General features: G+C 36.3%; 1 protein-coding gene across 1 annotated transcript in view; it reads right to left on the reverse strand.

Annotated features, from left to right (window-relative positions):
- LOC111156768 (ADAM metallopeptidase domain 28) overlaps window positions 1–25,251 on the reverse strand; it is an 81,134-nt gene that overhangs the window by 40,683 nt on the left and 15,200 nt on the right. Inside the window, exons 5-13 of the mRNA XM_022517838.1 lie at window positions 23,930–24,006; window positions 21,945–22,134; window positions 19,259–19,330; window positions 18,263–18,334; window positions 13,335–13,504; window positions 10,654–10,738; window positions 3,446–3,576; window positions 2,048–2,225; window positions 619–708 (exon numbers count right to left, since the gene is read on the reverse strand). Of these exons, the coding sequence (XP_022373546.1) occupies window positions 619–708; window positions 2,048–2,225; window positions 3,446–3,576; window positions 10,654–10,738; window positions 13,335–13,504; window positions 18,263–18,334; window positions 19,259–19,330; window positions 21,945–22,134; window positions 23,930–24,006 (1,065 nt within the window). The remainder of the gene's footprint in view (window positions 1–618; window positions 709–2,047; window positions 2,226–3,445; window positions 3,577–10,653; window positions 10,739–13,334; window positions 13,505–18,262; window positions 18,335–19,258; window positions 19,331–21,944; window positions 22,135–23,929; window positions 24,007–25,251) is intronic.

Here is a 25,251-nt window from a genome sequence, read left to right on the forward strand (position 1 = left end):
CTAAGAAAATAGACACATAAACAAATAATTATAATAGAGAATTCTATGCAATGATAGAATGTAAAATTCTAAATTTGAACCTGAAAGGAAAGTCAACAAGCCCCACAGAGAAAATGACACAGAATGCTCACTTTATATTTAAGAAATTCACCCTGAAGTGACGTCAAAGTCTGAAGATAGGGAAGACCCCACATTATTAAAACAAAACAAAACAAAACGTTTCCACTTAACCCATTATTAAATGAATATGCAACCAATTATGAGGTTTGGTGCAAGAAGGCTCTGTGACATCAGAAGCAGCGGCAGGTAGAAGTCCCAGCACTGGGTTTGGAAGAGGTCATATTTGGAGTTTGCCTTTCAGTGGCTCTTTTATTTCACACATTTTCTATTCTGAGCTTATGTTCCTTCAAGAGCAAAATGAGATAATATTATCTAATTCATAGGGTTGTTGGGGGATCAAATAGCCCATGTTTGTAAACACTCATATGTAGGCAGCATTATTTTATAGACAGAAAGCTAGTGCTTTGCTATTTTATTTAACATAATCACTGAGATTTTTAATGTAGAAAAATAAACAGTAATTATAATTATTAAAATAGAATAAAATAATAATCTTACCTGGCATTTTTCACAGCATTCTCCTAATGCACATTGAAAACTTGCTTTGATTTTACAAGTTTTAGCGTCACAGCAAATGTTGGTACATTCCTAAGAAATACCAGAGACAAAGGCAAATGCCAGATTGGGTCTCAATTTTTTGCTCTTGTTTCACCACAATTCATAGTATAATTTTTTCATCACACAGACCCTACTGTGATATAGTCTAAAGATAATTTCCAGGAAAATAAAATATTGAACAAAGTTCAACATTAGAAAAACAGATTTTAAAACCACTGGTGACTTGTCACATATCTGAATTCTACTGACACATTTTTAAATTTGAATATCTCCTTTAGATCACTCAGCCTCCTATAGGATACTGAAAATGATCTATTTTTGGTAAACTATGAAAGAAAACAAAAGGAAAATGATAGTTTTTAAAAATAAAATTTATCTAAATAGTTAAAAACATAATTAGTTGAGCTCATCGGTTTTGTACCTACTCAGCAGTAGATTTAATCTCTAAGACGTACTAAAAACCTAAAAGTATAGTTCTTTATGCAACTTTGACATTTAATTCAACTCTGCGTTAAGCAATAGACTTTGTCTTGCTCTCCTCACCTTGTTTCTGAGAAATCAGGCATCTGCATGAGACTTTGGGGAAGCTCTCCCCTCAGAAACTTCCTCTTATAGCTGTTTAGGTTACCTAAGAGAGTTACAACTTTTTAGGATTAAAACTCTTGCCCTTATTTCAAATATAAACATCCTCTTGGAAAGATTCCTCTTTTCTCATAGAATGAATGCATTTGTGGTCAAATTTTGAAATTACTGAAGAGCCAACCCTTTGAGGCCTTGACAGGTCACTCATATTAAATATTGATAAAATGGGGGCAAAGGTCCCATTGGGAAGCCTGGTGGCCCTACAAATAGGGTAGGATCAGGCGAGGACTCCTAATGGTAAAAACTCTTAAGTCACAAAGAGAAAAACTAAATCTCAGTGCAAGACAGCTTTGCGACTGCTCAAACACCTGAGTCTACATCTTGGCCTCTCTCTCTACCAGCTCTGTGACCTTGGGTGAACTATTTACACTCTCCAAGAGCTATTGAGGTGCCCCCCCAAAATAACTGCTCAGTAGGTCATAGTCACATAAAGAAAAGTGAAGTTATTTCTGCCAGAAAGAGAGGAATGAGGATACAAATCTCAGTTGTTGAGTGGTTCTTAAAAATCAGGAAATGGGGAAAGATCCCCAAGAAAGAAATTAGGAAGGTCTGTTAAGCAATGCAGTAGTCATTGTTAGCAAGGCTGGCCTGACAAATGTCTAACAGATGAACATATGCAAAGTTATTAAAAAATGTACAACTTCAGAGTAATAATATAGTTTTATAGTTTATAGTCTTAGCAATTGAAAAACAAATTAGACCATTTTAGAAAGTTCTTCGGTGGTACCTCGGGAGTCCCACAATCACAGTCCTCTCCCATTTCTACCAGCTGATTCCCACAGGTTGGGATGGATATGATATCTCTAGGCAATGGAGCGTTGAAAAGGCAATTTGATAATTTATCTTCAAAGAACTTGTCATAGCTGACACGGCTGCAGGAACTGAAGTCTGTGGGTATATAGAAGCTATGAAGATAAGGAAAGAGAAAATGGAACACAGTCATGCTGAGCATGAAGGGAGCAATATCACACATTGGGGATGATGCACCCAAAACCTGCCCTAAAAGATTAAACCCAATCCACTGCCCAACTGCTAAATCGTGAGCTCTTTTGTGTGCCTGAATTAGCCCTCCAGGATGGACACAAACACCTCGAGCTTAATGAAAAAAATATGTCAATTCTTAAAGTGTAGCATCTAGGCTGCTGTTTTAAAAAACAAAGATGCTCTAACTATTCCAGAGAATCTTAATCAGCCTTAGATCATTTTGGCTGCAAAGTCCTACAGGTAGTAAAGTCATACTTATTTATGTGTCTAAGAATTTACTTTCCTTCAGAAGAATTACTTTTGGCAGAAATTCTTCATTTCACAAACAAAGATGAGGTTTAAAAATGCAATAGTATCTGGGAGAGATAACAAATATATGTGACTGGCATTCCACCATAACAGTATTTTGGAGAAGGGTCTGGAAGACTAACCCTAGGTTGAGTGAGCTGGGACAGGGAAATAGAAGAGAGGAAATACATATATTAAAGGGATTTGGGTTGGGAGGCCTGGGTGGCTCAGTGGCTTAAAGCCTCTGCCCTCAGCTCAGGTCATGATCTCAGAGTCCTGGGATCGAGCCCTGCATCAGGCTCTCTGCTTAGCAGGGAGCCTGCTTCCTCCTCTTTCTCTCTCTGCCTGCCTCTCTGCTTACTTGTGATCTCTGTCTGTCAAATAAATAAATAAAATCTTTAAAAAAAAATAAAAGGGATTTGGGGATTTTTAAAGATAAAATTCCCTGGAAACTTTGCTTAGGCAAGGCAGGGATATATAATGTCTTTATCCTCCTGCAAGGATGCTCTTCTTTAATTAGCTTTTTCTCCTAGAGCCACCCAGTCTGAATTCAATGAAAATTTGATATATACTAATGATTTTCTGAAACCAGATCTTGTGTAGGTAAGATGAAGTTAAAAATGTCAATCATGCCAACAGCAAAGACACGATATATTTAAATGATGTCTTAGTTAATGAAAAATATTGCATATAGAGGGATAAAGTGTTTTGGTATAGATATGCATTCATGATTATACTATTCAACATTTAAAAGCTTGAATGTGTGCTGAAGATGACATGAAAGATATAGCACAGATACAGCCCAGAGTGAACCAAAACCAGGAACAGAATGCATCTTCCCAGAGAGCCTCACCTTAGTACTCTGTCCATCACACATATTGTAGAAGGGCACTTGCAAACATAGGAGTCATGAAACATTCCAAAGTTATGACCCATTTCATGGGCCATGGTCCCTGCTACTCTAAGCATGTTGTCACTGTGGTCCTAAGGGCAAGAATAGGGAAACAGATCCTCTGGTTTTCAAACTAAATTATCACTCGGGGTATAATTAGTTTTACTAACTGGGGCAGAGAGAGTGACTTTACCTTCAGCTTTTCACTACTCACCATCTCTCTTCCTCTCCCTCCCCTTCTCCTTCTCTCCTTTATTCTCCTCCTGCCTCTGTCTCTCTCTCTCTCACCCTCTCTCACTCTCCCTCTCTCTCTCTCACACACACACATGCACAACTTTGGTACTGATTGCACAACACAAGGCACATTGCTTGCTCTTTATTCTTTTAAATGGGGAATATTTATAATGAGAAACGTTTCTGTGGTTTCCTGCCATGAAAGATAGTGGCAAAATGTCTTCAACGATGATAAGGAATCAGAATTTTTAAAAAACTGATCTATCTGCCACTCCCACTGGCTTGTTTTTAATACCTTCTAATTTGATTGAAGGCCTTTGATATGTTTGGCTAATGGGAATCTGAAAATGTTAACCCAGGACTTTAGTACCATTGGTATCTTTTTTCAATTCTGTTACCACCAAGACTAGACATCAGTCCTTTCTCACTTGTCCCATTGCATGAAGTCCAGCTAGTAACCAACTTCATTCCCAGAGTGTTTCTGATTAGAAGTGTCACACTGGGGGGCTCCAGGTTTTTCCAGGAGTGATAAAACAGCACTACAGAATCACCACAGGCTGTAATTTTCCAGTGGGGAGACAAGAATCTCCCAGTTACACCCACCCACAGAAACCTGATTTCCTTATCTACTTCAATTTGAAGAATCAAATAAAGAGATCCATACAGCAGAGTGCAAGACTGGTAAACAAGGAACAACTGTGTAAGATAGGAAGTGAATACTTACAATTCATAATATTGAGTCATTCTGTCAAGATGAACCTGGTAAACTTTCCTATTTAGTAAGATGGAGTTACTCAAGGGGGAACAAAAACAAACCAAAAAATTAAGAAAAATGGAAATATGCTTAGACTTTCCACATTGCCTTATGAGGTCCTTAAATTTATGGTATCTTCCTTTAAAAAATTATTTTCATAACTTCAATGTTTCTTCCCTTTGGAATGAATCCCAAAAGTCTAATTTCTTTTCCAATTTTATGGTAAACTCTTTCAAGTTAGAAAATATGTATTTTACTTCTTCTGTTCACCTTATAAAGCTTATCACAAATTCAGACTCATAGGATATATTGGAGATATATCACCCTTCCACCTCAGATGTGCAGAGCTGGGAAGAACATTATTCTTGCACTAAACAAAAGGACTAGACAGAAAAACTTAATTATAATTTTCCTTGATTCTATCAGTCAATTGTGGTCATAGGACATCCACAGATCTGAAAACTAAGAAGAGACAGGCCCTCCCAAGTACAGATTTGACATGAGAACTGGTTTATCTCCAGCAAGGCAAAGAGGAGGACCTGTCAGGTACCTGCAACTGGGGATGCAATTCATCTGAGTTCTTAAATGAATTGCTAAAGGCCTAGTATGGCCCACTGCAAGAGTATAGAATCAGCAGGACCTCAGAAACAAGGGTACTTTGCACATACTTACAGACATTTCTCAATAGACCTCCTCTCTATAGCTCATGATAAACATTGGGAGCTAGGTAATAGAACAGAAAGAACTTCTCTTGGTGGAATGAGCCATGAGGAGTGAAGAAAAAGAAAAAGAGCATAAGCCATATCCAGATCTTTCTCCTTCAAGGAACAGAAGCCTGAAGCCACTGGGAAGAGAAATAGCAATCTCTGACAACCTAGGGTAGAACTGAAGACCCAATATGGCTAGAGAATGGGTTTAATCTCACACACACACACACACACACACACACACCCTCTACTCCTGAAACAGGAAGACAAAAATCTTGAGCCCAGAAGCCCATAATGATATTATTTGAGATTTTCTCCCACTGAGGGTGAGTCAGGAAACTCTTCCTCAAAAGACCTGCAAAAGATAGAAAGGAGAGTTTTGCTGCCATGGGAAAGATAGGCAGGATCCCTAAGAAAGTTTTTCCTCTGAGACCCATGACCTGCCTAAGACTAAAACCGGATAAAATCTAAAGAGAAACCCTTACCCCTGCTCCTCACCACCAGATTGTAGCAGGCTGGAAAGAGTGTCACTCCCCAACTTACAATAAATAAAACATTTGGCATAGTAAGATTCATAATTTATAGAACTCATCCACAGCTCAGGGCACAAGGCAACAAACAAACCTGAAATCCAAGGAAAGGTGGGTTAACATCTGCAGCGAAAGTCAGGGCATGAATATTTGTTTACACTACCAGATACCGGATACTACCAGATGCCAGTAATAACTCATACTAAAAACAAAAACAAAAACAAAATAAAAAAACCCTTAAAACTGATAAAGGCAGAGTGTGTACAGTACAGAAAGAAAATATACAAAATGTGGGAGCTTCAGACATAGGGGAATTCTAACCTACTCACTGTCTTTTCTCCACATGGACCTCACCAAGTGAAAGCTATGAGAAAGTTTACCCAACAGTGTGGGCCTGTAGGAGGGGAACAGCAGCAGAAAAGGCACGAAACCCCTCCAGGATCATTCTCCTCTATCTCTGCCACAGAACAAACATGATCGTTCAGGGTGAAAGGAGGGTCTTCCTTGCCTTACTCTAGTCCTATCTCTAAACCTAGTTAAAGGGCTTTAAGCTTCTGAGAGAAATGGCAGAAAATCTTGTCCAACCTAGACCATTGGTGAATTCTCAAAGCAACTCTAAAAAAGGAACAGGAAGGGAAACACACACACACACACACAAAGCCTCTACCCCTGGAAGGAAGGGGAAGGAAGGGCATGAATACATGCTGGGCAGGGTCATGAGAGGTCTCCACCACCTGGCAATGGAACAGGAGCACTGTAAGGACTACCCCAGACACTAAGGGACACGAGACTGAGATTTAATAAGAACAAAGGAGAATGCCCTCTTCCCACCAGAAGTCTAATGATCATCCAGTAACAAGTAACAACAACCTACTAAGGGCTTAAAGAAACTCTGGGGAATCCAATAAAGACCTAAAGATGAATGTGAAACACACACTCAGAAAAACCCTCTGGAAAACCAGCCCTCGCTCTAAACACAAAATAATGTGAGAATAACTCAAAGCCTATGATGTACTGAGAGTAGTCACAGCAACAACAACAAAATCCCAAACCCAACTCAATTCTTGCTGGATTGCTTCAAATCCTCATGCAAGAGGCCTTGCAGAAGGAAAGAATTGATCATTTCCAAGCCAAAACACACACACACACACACACACACACACACACACACACACCTTGGACTAATGTCTTTCACAGGGTGTCTGACTTTCAACAAAAAATAGTAAGGTGTCTAAGAAAACAAAAAAGAAAAACAGAAAGAAAAGCAATACCCTGCCAATCAACAGATCCAGATTCATATCTGACCCAGATGTTAGAATGATCACACAATACTTTAAAATAACTATGATTAATAGGTTAAAAGCTCCAGGGGAAAAGATGAATAGCACACAAGTCTGGATGAGTAATTTCAGCAGAGCTGAACACCATAAGAAAGACTCAAATGGAAATACTAGAAATGAAAAAGACAATAACAGAGATGAATGATGTCTTCACAGGCTCAACAGTAGATTTGGAATAGCTGAGGAAATAATCACTTGTCTTAATAGTTCAAAAAAAATTATTCAAATGGAAACACAAAGTGCAAAAAGAATAAAAAAGAAAACAAACCAACAGCAGAACAGAGCATAGAAGTTTTGAGGGGCAATATAGAATGGTCACAGATATATATAACTGGTATCCCTAGAAGAAAAAAGGGACAGAATGAATTAGAAGAAATATGTGAATAAGTAATGGCCCAGAATTTTCCAAAATTCATCACAGATACAAGCCCCAGGCCCAAGAAATTCAGAGAACACTAAGTGGGATAAATTACCCATTTCTCCCCAAACGCCCACTTAGTTATATCACAATTATAATCAAACTGAAGAAAATTAAAAAGAAAGGAGAAATATTAAAGTAGAAAAAAAGGCACATTTTAAAGCAACAGAGATAGAGTTTACAGCACACTTCTCATCAGGAACCCTGCAATCCAGCAGACAGTGAAATGAAATCATTAGAAGTGCTAAAAGTAAAACATTATTAACTCAAAATTACAAACCCAGTGAAAATACATGCAAAAGTGAAAGAGAGAGAGAGTTATTTGAAGCAACTAAAAGAATTCATTGACAGTTGACCTGTATTACAGGAAATATTTTTAAAAAAATCTCTTGGAAGAAAAAAATATATATGTATACCAGATAGAAACTTGTAACTATACAAAGAAATGGAGAACACTGGGAATGTGATAAAGGTGAGTGTAGGTAGAGATAAGACAAGCATAATAATTTTTTTCCTTATTTTAAATTGCATTTGAGAGATTACTAAGAAAAATTAGTAACAATATATTGTGTATTTTTAACATATGCAAAGTAAAGCACATGATATCAATAGCATAAGAAATGGAAAGGAGTATTTAGAGGTATACTCCTATAATATTCTTATACTACATGTGAAGTAGCTGAAGAATATTCCTTTTTTTTAAAGATTTTATTTAATTTTTTAGAGAGAGAGAGTGTGTGTGCAGAGAGGAGGGGCAGAGAAGAGGGAGAGAGAGTCTTAAGCAGACTCCACACTGAGCATGGAGCCCAATGTGGGGCTCAATCTCACAACACTTAGATCATGACCTGAGCTGAAACAAAGTGTCTGATGCTTAACTGCCAGCACCACCCAGGCATCCTGAGGACAAGAGTAAAAATGTAAATGTAAATGTAAAAACAGACAAGCAGAGGTGTATAATAAACCAGGGCAACCATTAAATAAAAAAGAGAGATAACAGTTAAAAGCTAATAATGGAAATAAATGAAATTATTTTCAAAAATCCTCAATCCCTAAAGAGGGCAAGAAATAATAGAAAAGATGGAAGAGCAAAGATCTAGCAAGATGGAAGCTTTTAGTTCAACAATATCAATAAGTATATTACATATAAATGATTTAAACACACCAAATAAAAGACAGATTGTCAGATTAGATAAAAAGTAAAACCTGAGTTTATACTGTCTACCAGAAACCTTTAAACATAGAGAAGAATATATGCTAAAAATAAAAGTAAGGAAAAGGTTGTATCAAGTAAACTATAGCTACTTTATAGTAACTATAATCATATCAGACAAGGTAGACTTCAGAACAGGAATATTTTAGGGAAAAAGAGGAACATGAAATAATAAATGGATTAATTCTCCAAAAGATATGACAACTCTATTTGTGTATTTACTTAACAACTTCAAAATATATGAAGTGAAAACTTATAGATTTGAAAGAATAGACAAATCTACAATTATACTTGGATATTAACCATTCTCTCTATATAAATGATTCAAAAGAACTGAACAACACTGTAAGTTAACTTGACATAATTGATAATTAAAGAACGCTCTATCCAATAACAGCAGAAGACATTCTTTTTCAAGTTCATATGCAGTATTGACCAAGAACAAACCTCAAAAAAGTTTAAAAATACCAAAATTCTACTAAGTATGTTCCTAGACTATCATGGATTGAATTATGGCACCCCAACACACATACTCCAATTCATATGTTGAAGCCTTAACCACCAATGTGACGGTCTTTGGAGATAGGTTTTCTAAGGAGATAATTAAGGTTAAATGAGACTATACTCCTGGGACCTTAATCCAACAGGAGTAAAAAGGAAGGGATGTGTGCCAGAAGAAAAGCCACATGAGGACACAGCAAGAAGGTGGGCATCTGCAAGCCAATGGGGAAGACCTCAAGAGAAACTAAACCTAACCTACCAACATCTGGATCTTGGATTTTTAGCCTCCAAAACTCTGAGGAAACACATTTGTATTGTTTAAGCCATACACTCTGGGGTATTTTTTTATAACAGCCTTAGCAAATGGATACACAGATCATAACCAAATGAAACTAAAAATACACTTCTAAATAATACATGAATCAAAAAGGAGGTCAAAAGAAATTAGCAAATATTTTTAACTGAATAAAAATGAAAACATGCATATCTAAATATGATGGGTTCAGCTAAAGCAGTGCATGGCAGGAAATTTATGCATTAAATGTTTATATTTGAAAAGAAGAAGTCTCAAATGAATGATCTAAAATTCTTCCTTATGTAATAGAAAAAAAAAGGACAAATTAAATGCAGAGAAAGCAAAAGAAATTCTATAATCAGGACAAGAGCAGAAATCAATGAAATGAAAGCAGGAAAGCCCAGAGCATCAATAAAGCAAAATCAGTTTTTTAGGAATGAATAAAATTAATAAACTCTGTGAGACTGACCATGAGAAAAAGATGTAAATTACTAATATCGTGAACAAGAGAGGACATCACTACAGATATAAAAATTATACACATTTTTAAAAAACAATATTATAGGAATATCATCAACAAATTTATGCCAACTTAAATAAAATGGACACTTTTCTTAAAGACACAAATTATCAAGTCTCACTCAAGAAAAGATAAATAACCTGTATTAGTAGTAGTCCTGTATCTATAGGACTTCTCTACCTACAGAAGAAATTATACTTGTAGTTAAAAACCTTTCCATAAAGAAAACACCAGACCCATATGGTTTTACTGATGAATTTTACCAAATATTTTAGGAAGGAATGATGCCAATTTTACTAAGACATTCCAGAAAATTGAGGGGTTGGGAATATATCATTTTATGTGGCCAGATATGCCCTAATAACAAAACCTGAAAAACACATAACAGGAAAAGACAACTACAGACTAATATCCCTCATGATTATATAGAATGTAGAAATCCTCAAGGTATGTTAGCTTGTTAAATCCAGCAAGATACAAAAAAGATAATGCATTATGACCTTGCTGGGTTTATACTGGATATGCAAGACTATTTCAACATTTGAAATTCAGTCCATGTTAGTTACCATATCAACAACAACAACAAAAACTACATGATCCAGAAAAAAGAGCAATTGTCACACTTGAACTGTAGAACCAACAATTTATCTTCAAACAAACCTGAACGATGCCAACAGAATGATAAGGAGAGCACATTGTAGACATGAAAGCAAGGCCCACAGTTGTCCCAGAAAGTTTTGTTGCTCTGCAAGAAAGAAAAAAAAAATTATATAACAACCTATGATTCTCAACTATATGTTCTATAGACAATCCAGAACTCTAAATGGTTAACAGAGAAACTCACATGGTGAATAATAACTTAAATATTTCCTTCAGTTTTTGAATTTGCATTAGGTTTTTTTTCCTATATGCAATGGTTTTCATATCACCTAACTACAAGCACCTGGATATAATCATTTTTAATATTTTATATATGTATATCTTATTTTTATATTACTATTATCACATATGCTTTGTTTTAATTTATATTTTTCTCTCATATATTTTTATACCCATTTACTTTTGTTCTCTTTAAGCACTGTTTTAGCTATAGTGGGATTTGAAATTTGGGCCCGTTCTGAACATATTTGTGTTACTGAAGCATTTATGTTATTGAAATACTTGTTACTGAAAAGGAATTTGAGCCATTTGCATTTATTTGCATAGACAATTGGTTTTGTCTTTCATATTTTATTTTTATTTTTTAGTTTTGTTCATTTTGTTTTTCTTACAATTCATAATGATTCCATGTGCTGCCTTTGTTATTATCCTGCTATCTGTTCAACATCCTAGCCCTGATTTGTCTTTAATAATTTCCAAAGAATGCATTATTTAAAAAATTCCCTTAGTAGAAGCATTTAAATTAAAAGTTGAACTTATATTTTCCCAGTTATCATCCTCAAGAATGGGGACTATTGATTTTGCCATGCAAAATAAGGAAAATTAGAGAACTTTTTCCCACTTTACATTTCCTCTGGAAAATTTTCAGATATGTTATTTTGAAATGGTATTTTGCATTGTACATGATATTTTAAAGATTTGTGGCATTTATATCCTCTTTAAAAATTATATTATAAAATTATTGATACTTAAGTCTGCATTTGTGTGGGTTTAATACTCAGTACCAGCTTGTTTATAATAAGTAAAATCTTCTCCCATTATGGAGTTAGCTATTTTGGTTCCTGTTTTCAGTGGTTCTTACTTGGTTATGCCTAGGTATAGACGTATACCTTTTGTTAGTTTGTCAGGTAAAAGGCTAAGATTTTCAATTTAAGGACTTTCAGTGAAAGGACAGTTATTTCCTTCCATCATAACTTTTTAGTGCCTTTATTTTGTTTATTCTAGTCTAGTCAGGAAATCTACTCTTGATATTGGATTGCCACCTAATGCCCTCTTTAATGTCCATCATCCAGTTACCCCATGTCGTACCTACCTCCCCTCTAGTAACCCCCAATTTATTCCCTATACATAAGAGCCTCTTATGATATGCCTCCCTCTGTTTTCATCTTATTTTACTTTTCTTTCCTTTCCCCTATGTTCATCTATTTTGTTTCTTAAATTCCACATATGAGTGAAATCATATGGTATTTGTCTTTCTCTGACTGACTTATTTTGCTTAGCATAATACTCTCTAGTTCTATCCACATCATTGCAAATGGCAAGATTTAATTCTTTCTGATGGCTGAGTAATATTCCACTGTATATGTACACCACATCTTCTTTATCCATTCACCTGTCAATGGACTTCTGGGCTCTTTCCATATTTTGGCTATTATGGACATTGTTGTTATAAACATTCAGGTGCAGGTGCCCCACTGTATCGCTATTTTTTATCCTTTGGATAAATACCTAGTAGACACTGTGATTTCTAAGTTTCAATCATGGAAGTCTTGAAGCTTTCTCTTGGTCCTCTTAGAATGCTTCTTCTGGGGGAAAATTAGTCCCCTTGCAAGATACCCAGAACCCTGAGACTGCCATGCTGGAGGCAGTCAAAGGTAGCCACATGAAAGCTGTAGAAACAGAGATGACCAACGAGGCCCTGTGCTCCAACTATACCAGGCAGGAAACCAAACACTCAAGAACATAAGAAGACTTTAATTTTAAGTCAGGAAGTTGTAGGCTGATATATGTAGTAGATAATCAACACAGAATATTAATTAATTCTTATTTCCTTTAACAACTCCTGTTTTCTTAGGAAGTAAAACTTGAATACTTTTAAGTCACTTCTTGCTGCTTCCTTCTATCTGATTCCAGCTGCAAATTATCCAGCAGAATTTTCTCCAGTTCTTTTGAGGCATACCCTCAGCAGTCTTGTCTAAATTACAGTCACCAGATTTACTTCCTGTTTTTTTTTAATTAGTCATTTCAGCAGGATGGTAGAGGTAGGGGGTTAGAATATAATACACAATTTTCTTTCAATCCTAGAAGTTTGTCCTGACTAGTGCTTAAAGCTAATCAGGTCTTTTAAAACATTGAATCAAAATTTCTCTTGCCATTATCTAAACCTGTCTTTCCTTTCTGTATACCTAATCAAAACAGACAAAATTCTAATGAATCATTGCCAAATTGTTAGCTTTTCTTTAAAAATGAAAAAAAAAAAAAGAAATACTTGTAACAAAGGTAAGAGCATATTCACCATCAGAGTCAAATGAGTATTTTTAAACTTTTAAACTCCCTTTCCCTAAAGAGGAAGCCACTTCCTCTTATCCTGTGTCCTGAGATACCACTTGCTTTGCCAAGTCTTTGGAAAGTTTCTATGCTAAATACCATTTAACATACAAAGGGGGAAAATCTATACATACGTGATTAATTGTGCAATATCATGATGCTTTCTTCTTCGGAGGACACTTCCCCTCCATTTAGAAAAATTTTCCAAGGTGAAGCTTGCATTTGGACTTATTTTTATTTTATCCCCCTCATTCCAGATTTCCATACCGACTAAGGCCACATTAGTATCGAGTTTTTTATAAAGCTGTTCAAAGAGAGTACATGTCAAAGGAATGTGTAATGGTGATACTATCTTCCAATATTTTCAGTGTACTTTAGATTTTTGAACTTATTAACAGCAACACTGTAAACACTTTCTTTCCAAACATACTTGTGTAATGGAAGTTACCACCTCTTTTATTAAGGCAGACACCCTTAGATATTTCAGGTATGAAAACTCCTCTCTTTTTTTTTTTCTTTTTGGAGAAAAGTTCTTATAGAAACGAAGTTCTTTTGCTTGCAATCTCAAGAAACATTATAATTTTCTGTTAGTAGTTTATTACTATGACTTCAACTTAAGTGTATCTTCTCAAATGCTTTTCAATGTTCTCAGAGTGATAACATTTCAAAATTAGCAAGGTTGACCCAGTGCTGGTTTGGACACTGATAAAAAAAAACGTTCTATGAAAAAGTCCCTCACCTATGAGTCACAAATAAGTAAGTGATCCTCTAATTCTTAAACCTAGACTGAACCAAATAATCTATAATGCACATAAGATAATCTCCAGAAATAATGAATTAATCTTATAAGACAATATGTTTACTCTAAAAACAAAAGTTTAAATTGCTACTATAGTTTACAAAACTGCACAATGTTGGTCAGATGAACTTCTAGTCATTAGATGAATGAATTCTGGGGATCTAATATACAGCTTGCTAGTGATAGTTAATAATATCGTCTTAATTATTTTAACATTGGTGAGAATAATTTTCAAACGTTCGCATCACAAAAAAGCAACAGCAACTATGTGATGTGATGGAGGTGTTAGCTAACCTATGGTGGAAATTATTTTGCAAGTAAATATATCAAATCAATACACTGGACCCCTTAAATTCACACAATTTATAGGCCAATTATATCCCAATAAACCTAGAAAAAAAGCTGCACAGTGACAGGTTTTCTCATGGCCCAACTTCCTGCTGAGAAACACAGACATGGCTTTAAGTAGTTTGGAAAACAATAAAAGCATTGAGGAATGCAATTATCATCGAAAGAAAAGTCAGAATCTAACTAGATTAAAACCCTCCCCTTGATGATTCCCTCAACTTCCCTCTTCTGTTCTTGCTTTATTTGACCCACCTGACAAAACTCCAACCCTGGTTAAAACAATTACTCCCTCGGTCTCTCCTCATCATGCCCTGGAACACAGGAGAAAGCACACTATGCTGACCACTTTCACTTGGAAGCCATGACTACTAACCTCAAGTGGTGGTTACCAGTCTCGGCAAACCTACTGCATTTCCAAAATTCACTTATTCCCAGAGGCTTCTGCACATTTTTTTCATGCTCACTCTTCTCTTTTAGAAATTGTGACACTTTCTAGTAAAACCTCACTTTAAGTAGATGCCCCTGCTTCCAAATTCACTCAGAGTATAGAACCAACCAGAAGAGAACATCCACAAGCTCCCACCACTGTCTGCCTACTATTTATTTATTTCTTTATTACATGAATGAACACTGTGAGCCCAACACCACCTTCTCCACTCATGCACTAGATCTCCAATCTATTCCCAGGTCAAGGAGATTATTCCAGCAATTCTTCCAACTTCCTTGCAGTTCTATGCTTAACCTTCCACAGAATCATTCCCATCAGCATGGAATGACCAGATGAGATGACCTATCATGATGGGGGGACAATTTTTATGACCCCAATCCCTATCACTTATTCCCCATTTCTCTGATCCCACTTATAGCAAGAGTTCTGAAGGGAATTTTCTGTGTTGTCTCTAATTCTACTTCTTATTCTACTGGACTCACTCTAATCACGCTTGTACTCTTACAGTCTTACAGAAACTTGCATCATCCAGGTGACCAATAACTTCTACCTTGTTAAATTCCATGGCCAATCCTCAGTCCTCAGAAGCACCTAACGTCATTGATCATTTCTTCCTTTGACAGTTTTTTGTTTCAAGTAGCTTCCAGAGCAACACTGTCCCCTGGTTTTCCTCAAAGCTCACTGTCTACTCCTTATTGTTCTCTGTCAGTTTCTCCTACTTCTGATATTTCCTCAAAGAAGCACTTCAAGGACCTATTCTCAGTCTCTGTCCTACTTATTTAGACCTACTCCTTTGGTTATCTTATACCCGGATTGGAAAGCTTCTTCCGTAAAGGTCCACAGAAAATGCTTCAGACTTTGAGTCTATGTGGTCTCTGTCCTAACTCACCACCATTGGCACTGTAACTGGAAAACAGCCATAGACAATGTATAAACAAATTGGTGTGGCTATGTTTCATTAAAACTGCTTTTTTTTTTAAAGATTTTATTTATTTATTTGACAGAGAAAGAGAGAGAGAGAAATCACAAGGAGGCAGAGAGGCAGGCAGAGAGAAAGAAGGAAGCAGGCTCCCCGGCGAGCAGAGAGCCCAATGCGGGGCTCGATCCCAGGACCCTGGGATCACGACCTGAGCCGAAGGCAGAGGCTTTAACCCACTGAGCCACCCAGGTGCCCCTAAAACTGCTTTTAAAAAGGCAGCAAGCCAGATCTGGCCACAAGCTACACTTTGCTGATCCATGTCGTATGCCATCTGTATGTGTTAAACACTTACGGATTTATATCTCCACCCAGACCTTGCCCCTGAACTCCAAAGAATCTTGTATATCTAGCATTTTCACGTGGAAATTTTTTTTTTTTTTTGCATCCATGAATCTTCTCTTCTATTTTAATGATCCAAAATTTTATAATGTTATAACCTGACACATGTTACTAGGTGCTGGACATGAAGAGGGCATTGTAGGCATATGGATATGTCTACCCCTCATCTTAGGAAAACTTCCTAGTATTGTTTCTCTGATTTTTGAAATGTAAAGTCTCTAATATTTTCATTTCTTAAATATAAAAATGAAACATGTACACATTTAAAAAAAATTAGTCATAGAACACTTTTAATAAAAATCAGCAATCCACTACCATTGCCACCCCCACTAAGAAGCAATAATATTTTCATTGAGATATAATTGACATATAACATTATATTCATTTTACGTATACAACATAATGAAATATTTATACAAAAAGAAATCTCAAAGTGAATGTGTTCAAAATGGAAATCATCATTTTCCCTCTGAGTCACTATCCCCCACCATGTTACCCATTCTTAATGTTGCTCAGGTCCGAATCCTTGATATCACTTGACTCTTCTCCTTTCCTTATACTTTTCATCTCTCATCTACCTTATCTACCCTGATGACTCAATCCAGAGATCAGCTATTCTCAATAGATCCACTACCACTGCTTTTTCTCAAGCCACCATCATTTCCTGCCCTGAATTAGGAAATTATTCCCCTATCTGGTCTTATTTCTGCCAGTGGCTTTCCATCAGTTTATTTCCAACACAATAGCCAAGATGATCTTTTAAGAATACACATCTGAACATGTTATACCTCAGCTCAGGCTCTCCAATGTCGTCCTTGCCTGTGAAGAATAATAAAGTCCTTACACAGTCCTACCAGGACTACAGGTTCCGACCACTACTACCTGTCTGATATCATCAACTCCTATCCTCCCACCCTTACTACATGCCAGCCACAATAGCCATCCCACTGTTCCTCAAATATGACAATCGAAGTTCTGACCTTAGAACTTCACTCTGCCTTGCACACCCTCTCTTAGAGTCAGATTCTTATCTACATTCCTTTCCCTACTCAGATGTCACCTTGGACACCTTGGACTTGAGCTTTCCTATTTAACATACCACCCAAGATGAACCTCTCTCTTTTTTTTTAATACCACTTTTTTTTTTTTTTTTTTTAGCACTTATAATCTCCATCCTACATACTCTTTATTTCGTGTGTTTATGTTCATCTTGAACAAGAATGTAAACTCCTTGAAGGGACATTTGTCAGTTTTGTCTCTCACTCTATTTCTGTCACCTAGAAAAGTTTCTGTCACAAAGGTGTTCAATAAATATTGCCAGTTCTTGGGGTTCTTTAAGAAGAGTCAGATGATCTTTGTGGTGAGAAGACAAGATACAGATGATGCTGGTCATTGAACCCACTTTCATTTTCTCTCTATCCTTAGGGAACTTGCAGGCTACCACAAAGTGACTCACCCATGTAAGTAGGCAGACTAACTCTACATTCAGCTAACCAGGCACTAAACAATTAAGGTTTAAACAGAAGAGATACAGAAATCATTTTTAAAAGATTTTGTTAATTAGATGACAAAATCATGTTTACAGACCAAAATCAACATCTTTCCAATTGAAACGGACTTTGAAATCCAACAAATCCAAGTTCAAATCTTATCGCCCCCATTTCCTAACTTTATGATTTTAGGCAAGTTACTTTGCTTCCCAGAATCTAATTCTTTAGTTATAAATTAGGTTTAGAAATATCTCAGAGTTGTTTTGAAGATTCAGTGAGATGATGTACTGAAAGATACTACTGTGCTAGAGTTTGGTTGATTTTTTTTGTTTTCCCATGTTCTTCCATAGATTGGCTTTATGTTGGGAATTGCTGGTCTGTGATGTCTCCCCAGGCTTTAAAAAAACAAAAAAGCAATTCAAACAAAACCACCTCTTTCTTATATCTTCATCAACCTGAGAATAGTGTGGCAGGTAAGGGGGAAACATCTCTATCATGTAATATTAATATTTAATTAAATAGCAAAATTTCAAGAGCCAATCAGCAGCATTATTAATCTTGGGAGTATTGACTTTCTTTCCCTGCTTCACAAGCATTCATAGATACACCCAATGACACCGCCTCACAAACTGTTAATTTCCTCTTGAAGTATACCATACCATGTTGACGTAATTGGCCATTTCAAACACCCTCTTTCTTATTTCCTCTGGATCTTGATTGTACTTTTTAAACTGAAAAAAAAAAAAAAAACCACAAACAAAAAAGCCAACTATGACAAAATGTGGGCACTGTCAGAAACGAATATAATTGGAAGGAAAAAAAAAAAAAAGGAAACTTCAGTTTATTTTACTTCTCCGTGGTTGTAATTAACAATCAGTTATAAAAGTTAACAGTTAAAAGATAGAAGCAAAATGCTACCTTTGGCTAAATTAAAGTACTTTCAGAGTAGAGATGATGTTTTACCCCTGAAATAGTAGCTCAGTAAAGCTCTAAGGAATTATTAAATATATTTCCATTTAAATGCCATGGTTTCATAAGCTGTGCAGAATTGGTGCAAGCAATAGCTTATTCATATATATATACATATATATATGAATGACAAATGATAAGTACATGTAGTATAATGAGAGGCCAAGCTTAAGGGCCTGAACAAATTAACTTATTCATATTATCATAAAGCAAAGCTTTCCCTTTTGAGATCATATATGTGAACCTTAGATTTCCAATATTTGAAAATGCATTCTTGTAAAATAATATAAACAATGAATATTATCCCCCAAAAATACTTTTCAGAAGATTCCATTCATCAGTCTTATACATTTACCATTTCCTGATGAGGATAAATTCTAACTTACCAGTGATTTAACTGCTTAATAAAAGACAAAATGAGAAAGGAATTTAACTGGAAACTAAATTTGGAGAAAATAATAGAGGATAAAATGCAAAAAATTCACTTTATGCATAGGTATACATTTCTGAGAAGGAAAAATCCTATCAGTCTAATTATATGTCAAATTTCCTAGGATCAGAACAATTCATAAAAAAGAATAGCTCATATTCATGATTTTTCAAAACTGAGCCATATATTTAATATTTCCCATAATAAATACATGTAGAAGGGGATTTTGAAAGACACATTTATCTGTTATAGTTACCTCACTATTATCCAGGACCAAATAATATTCTACGTATTTCTTATGTTCCAGAGCCTTCTGGTCTTTTGATTTCTGTAATAAATATAAAAAAGAAAATCACTAAAACAGCATCATTCTCCTTGAGAGTCATTCTTTTATTTGAAAAGTGTAATTTTAGAAAAGATTGGTTGATATCTGGCAATAAAAGAAAACAATATTACCATTTTAACTCTTAACAAGCAGAATTAGCTATAGACAAGCTTCGGTATATCAGAGCTAGAGGGACATGAGCAATATTCTAGTCTGATTCTTTCATTTTGGTAGAACTTAAATGACTGCACACCTAACTAATAGGTGTGCTTGAACTAAAACCAAAAGCTTTCGGATTTTTTGAACAATGGGTTTTCTCCACTATGCTGCCCTAAAATAGAAAAACTCTGACTTCAGCAACCTCTTAGTGTTTTCTTGTTGTAGTTGTTGTTGTTGGTAGTGGTGGTGGTGGGTTTAAGCAGCCTTCATCCCTCTCCTAGTGAGCACCCCCTTCCTTAGCAATGGTGCAATGCCCAGAGCCATCATGGCACCCAGTCTGCTCTTTTCTCCTCAGGCAGAGCTGGATCTCTTTCCCACATTCCAAGATCCCCTATTTTCTGTTCCTTTTTCTCCACAAAACAAAACAAGACAACAACAATAACAACAAGAAAAGATACATTTTATAGTGGATTGTTCCATTGAAAAGTAGCAGATACATTATTCATACTAAATAATAAACTATCAAAGTTTATTATGTTGCATTTCTGGAAGGGCTTGTCTTTTTTTTTATTTTATTTTATTTATTTATTTGCAAGATAGAGAAAGGGAGCATGAGTGGCCGGAGGGGTAGAGGGAGAGGAAGAGAAAGAATCTCAAGCCGACTCCATGCTGAGCATGGAGCCCGAGTCAGGGCTCAATCGCACAATCCAAGAAACCAAGTCTGATGCTTACCAGACTGAGCCACCCAGGCACTCAGAAGGGGTTGTCTTTTAGCAGATAAATAAGCTTCCATTAGCAAGAACACATTACTGAAAGTAGACTTTAGGTGTAGTCCACTAGCTAAACACTTCCCTCCCAGCCTCCATTGGAGCAGCTATTCATTAGCACTTACTGGACACCAGGGGTGCTAAGAGTATGGAAGTGAAGCTAAGGCAGTGAAACAGACTTGGTCCATGGGCTTAAGGAGCTCCCACTGGGCAAACAGGCATAAGTAAATCAGGTGGTGATTAGTGCTGTGAAGAGGAGTAAATGGAGTCACGTGATACTGAGTGCCGAGGTAGTTAGAATAGGTGGTCAGGGAAAGCTATAAGGGGTTGGTCATGCAGCAGACATATTAATGAGAATGAGAAATCAGGCAAGGAAAGATAAATTGAAAGATAACTCCAGCAGAGAAAAGAAATGAACAAAATGATTGTGAAGTGAATTGATATTGGCATGTTTAAAGCACAGAAAAATTGTCTGTGTTTGTCAGAATATAATGGGGGAAGTTGTCCATAGGAAGGGAGTTGAAGGAAAGGAGATTACAGAGGGAAGTGGGGCCCTAAGCTTACAGGGATTTGCAATTCACTGTCATCCCTCCTCTGTTTGACCTCCATATATTAGAGGCCCTCATAAAATCTCAGCCCTGGGTCCCATTCTTTATCTACACATTCTTCCTCAGTAATCTCCTCCTGTGTTATGTCTTCTTTAAATAGGAACTCTGCACTAATTACTATCAAATGCATATTTCCAGCCTTGGCCTCCCCTCTAAAGGCCAGACTGTTACAATTAATACCTATTTCATGCATCCATTCAAATGTCTAATACCATAAACCTAAGGTGGTCCAAATAAAACTACTGATTCCCAAACCTCAAACAAAACCAGCTTCTCCCTCATTCTCCCCAGCTCAGTTAACATCACTACCATTCATCATTTGCTCAGGCCCAAATCTAGAAATTATCCTTGATTATTTTATCCTTCATCTCTAGGAGTGAGTTCTTAGTGGGCTCCTGGTATCATATCACTGGTGGAATTTAAATCCACAGCAAACTGAACCCAAAAGAGATTTTCTTTTGTTAAGACAAATTCTGCCCAGTGCTTGTGGATGGTGAAAACATTTAGAAGAGATGACTGGATATAAAGCATCCCGTGAAGAATATGAAAGCAATTATGGCAATGACTCCCTATGGTTTCAAAAAAGCCATATTCATTTTTCTTCTGTGACTCGAAGCTGAACTCGTATATCTAAGAATATCCGCAGTTCCTCTGCACGTATCCCGCCTTTATTTTTGCTCACTGTTACATCCCAAGCACCTATGGAAGTACTTCAAGAAAGAACTATTGAATGGGTTCATTCATAAAGACAGCAGGATATTTTATGTGAAAGTAATAATACTTCATACCTTTGTTTTATTTTGTGGTATTGTCAAACTTGCCTGTTCCCAGAGGGCAAGCATTATATTTATATTTCTTTTTAACCCTGGCACATTGTTGTTAATAATAGTTAATCCACAAATACTTATTAAATAAATCATCAATGTACCACAAGGTCTTAGTGTCTCTATAGCCTACTATAGTCCTAGTAATTCAACCAAGACTATAAAGTTTCTGTTAATTGTAACTACTAAGACTGGAACCCAGGACAGCCAGGATAGGATACATAAAAGCACTGCAAATAAAATATGAAAGTATGCATACCACCAGACTGGTGGCAGGTAGAACCATACTCTGCTGAGATCCGTGTGCCTGTGGTATGTCATCTGTCCCACAGGTGCTGTTAGTCTTTTCCTCTGGATCATAACTGAAGAGTGCATGTTCCTGTCCATCCTGATTTGTAGGGCTTAAAGGTTCAATGAAGTATTTTTGATCTCCCTGACTGAAGTAGCCCCTGAAAAACATGAGAATCCTGGCTTCTTAAAAAATATTCCTGCTTTTGGGTGCTATAGACTTATAGACTTCAAAAAATTTCCAAGACCAAATAATTTCAAGTTCATGGCAGTAGAATATAGTGTAACTTTGCAGCTAAAGATACACTTAGAGATGATCTAAACTTAGTTTTTCTATGAGAAATCGGATTTCTTGGGGAGAAGTGACTACTATAATGTTACATAGCTAACTAATGTCAGTGCTGATGCTAGAATGGAAACTTCCTCATTCTCACCCAGTGTTCTTCCAATCTAATACCTCATCCGCTCTAAAGGTGCACTGAAAATGAAGACCTTGGGGTCTTATAAATAAGACTTAAGATTCTGGGTCTATAACTTCTTAGATGTGATAACATGGGAAAAATACATAAACTCACACTGCCTTAGTTTCTCGAGACCTCTATAACATGAGAATAATACCTACCTAATAGAATGATTATAAAGATTGAATGACATGTAAAGCACATGATCAACAAATATTACCAGCTTCTTCTCAGTTATCTCTGCTGAAACACCAAGTTAAGATACATTTAACCAACAGTTAGGGGGCACCCATTATTCATTAGTCCTTGGATTAAGGGCAGACAATCAGAGAAAAAAGTCATGGTTTCTCTTTTTATGGAGCTTATAGTAAAATGAGGAAGATGGATGTGGATCAAATAGTCACATTTGACCCCAAAACAATATAATTATATGACATATACGAAATATTCATAATTACAGATAACTGCTAGGATGAAAAAGCATAAAAGTATATAATCAGAGACTGGTTAAGTGTATACAGAACTAGAAGACAAGGATGCGTATGAGATCCTTTATGGTCTGCATAAAGGATCATGGTAGTTTGGACTAGGAAGTGGCAGTAGAGAAAGATTAGAGTGAATAATCCCAGTGAATATTCAACACATCTAATCAGTAGGGCTTGAAAACGGATCAAAAATGGGTAGCTGAGAAGCAAGATATCATCAAGGAATCTAGGTTTCTGAATTGGGCATGTGGTTAGTTGATCATATCATTCACTGAAATAACGAACACTGGAAAGACACGAAATTTGGGAGAAAAACATTATTGATGTGAGGTTTATTAAGATTGAGATTTCATTAATCTATCCATATATGGAAGAGATATGGATATATGGAAGACAAAATTAGATAGTCAAGTCTGGGCATCAGAAGAAATATCTCGGGGTGCCTGAGTGGCTCAGTGGGTTAAAGCCTCTGCCTTCGGCTCGGATCATGATCCCAGGGTCCTGGGATCGAGCCCTGCATCGGGCTGTCTGCTCAGCGGGGAGCCTGCTTTCCTTCCTCTCTCTCTGCCTGCATCTCTGCCTAGTTGTGATCTCTGTCAAATAAATCTTAAAAAAAAAAAAAAAGAAGAAATATCTCACTGTAGACAGATGACTGGGGAGTTATTAATATACAGAAGAAAAGCTGGGCATAGATAAGACAAGCCGAAGAGAGAGTTTAAAGAGGAAAGGTGGAGAAGAGCACCTATTCCATTAAGAGTTGGACTCAAAAACCTGTATTTTGAAAATAAGCAGACAAACAAACACACCTCTACAAGCAATTCAGATGTGTGAATTTAGAAACCACTATCAAGAGAAACTCTGTTTCCTCCAAATTTCAAAATCTTTGAACCCTTAGGATTTATATTTAACAACAGGATAATTCATTCTTTTTGAGATTCCTCAGGTTTATTAAAAACACACACACTCACCCCATTACCACAGGTATACACAAACCATTTATGAAGCCTTACCTTAGTCCCCTACATGTGCTGATGCTAGCATCTGAAACTTTTTCATTAATGATGTGTCCTTGGTAATAACAGTCATCCTAAAGAAAAGAAAAAGGGAGATTTGTAAGAGAAAGCACATGTTTTTAGAGACACTGCTAAATTTGAATTTGAAAGCTTGAAATAAGATCAATGTTTTCAAATAATTTTATGCTGAACAATAGTCAACTTAGAGATGTAAAAAAAATGGTCAAGAAGCTTTTTTATGGTTAAAATCTTTAATATTTGGTTAATTAATCCAATGCTTAAAGAACATTTACTAAATAAATATTGGTATTGCAGAAAAAGGATAATGGGTGAATGCAGTCTGGAAGAAACAAACTTATGGATAGAAGTTTAAAATATGAGCCCCCAAAATATCAGACATTCATTCTTTCCCTTGGCTGATTACTCATCATTTTCTTTCTATCTTTCTTTCTTTCTTTCTTTCTTTCTTTCTTTCTTTCTTTCTTTCTTTCTTTCTTTTTATTATCTTCATGGAAGTCATCCCTTTCTTTCTTTTCTTTAGCCACTGTATAGTTAGCCACCGTATAGTGCATCATTAGTTTTTGATGGAATGTTCAACAATTCATTAGTTTCTTGTAACACCCAGTACTCATCATATGTGCCCTCCTTAATACTCATCACCCAGTTACCCCATTTCTCCAACCTCCCCCTTTCTGTAACCCTCAGTTTGGTTCCTGGAGTCCAGAGTCTCTCATGATTTTTCTCCCTCTCTGATTCCTTCCCATTCAGTGTTCCCTCCCTTCCCCTGTGGTCCTCCCCACTATTCCTTATGTTGCACATATGAGTAAAATTATATGATATGAGTGGATAAAGAAGATGTGGTTCATATATACAATGGAGTATTTATTACTCAGCCATCAGAAAGGATGAATACCCACCATTTGCATCAATATGAATGGAGCTGGAGGAGATGATGCTAAGTGAAATTAGTTGAGTAGAGAAAGACAATTATCATATGATTTCACTCATCTGTGGATCATTATTTTTTTTCTAACACCTACAAGCTCTTTCAAATGAGTGAGTTATCAGGATTATGTTTTTATGTCTTAATTTATTCTAAGAGTTTCAGCAGACTAAGTTAGTGTGACATCCCCTTCTCCATCTGGAGAAAAATGTCCAATCCCAGAACTTTTCCATGTAGATGTACTTTAATCAAGCACACCTTTCCGCTTTGAGACAGATGAGGTATTGACATAAATATCTGTGCCATCACTATGAAGAGAATGTCTGAAGGCCTGCCAATAGAAAAATGGAGCTCAGAAAGATGGCAATGATAAAAT

Source organism: Enhydra lutris, unplaced genomic scaffold (genome assembly GCF_002288905.1).
Source record: "Enhydra lutris kenyoni isolate GAN:26980312 unplaced genomic scaffold, ASM228890v2 scaffoldscaffold3, whole genome shotgun sequence".
NCBI classification, from domain to species: domain Eukaryota; kingdom Metazoa; phylum Chordata; class Mammalia; order Carnivora; family Mustelidae; genus Enhydra; species Enhydra lutris.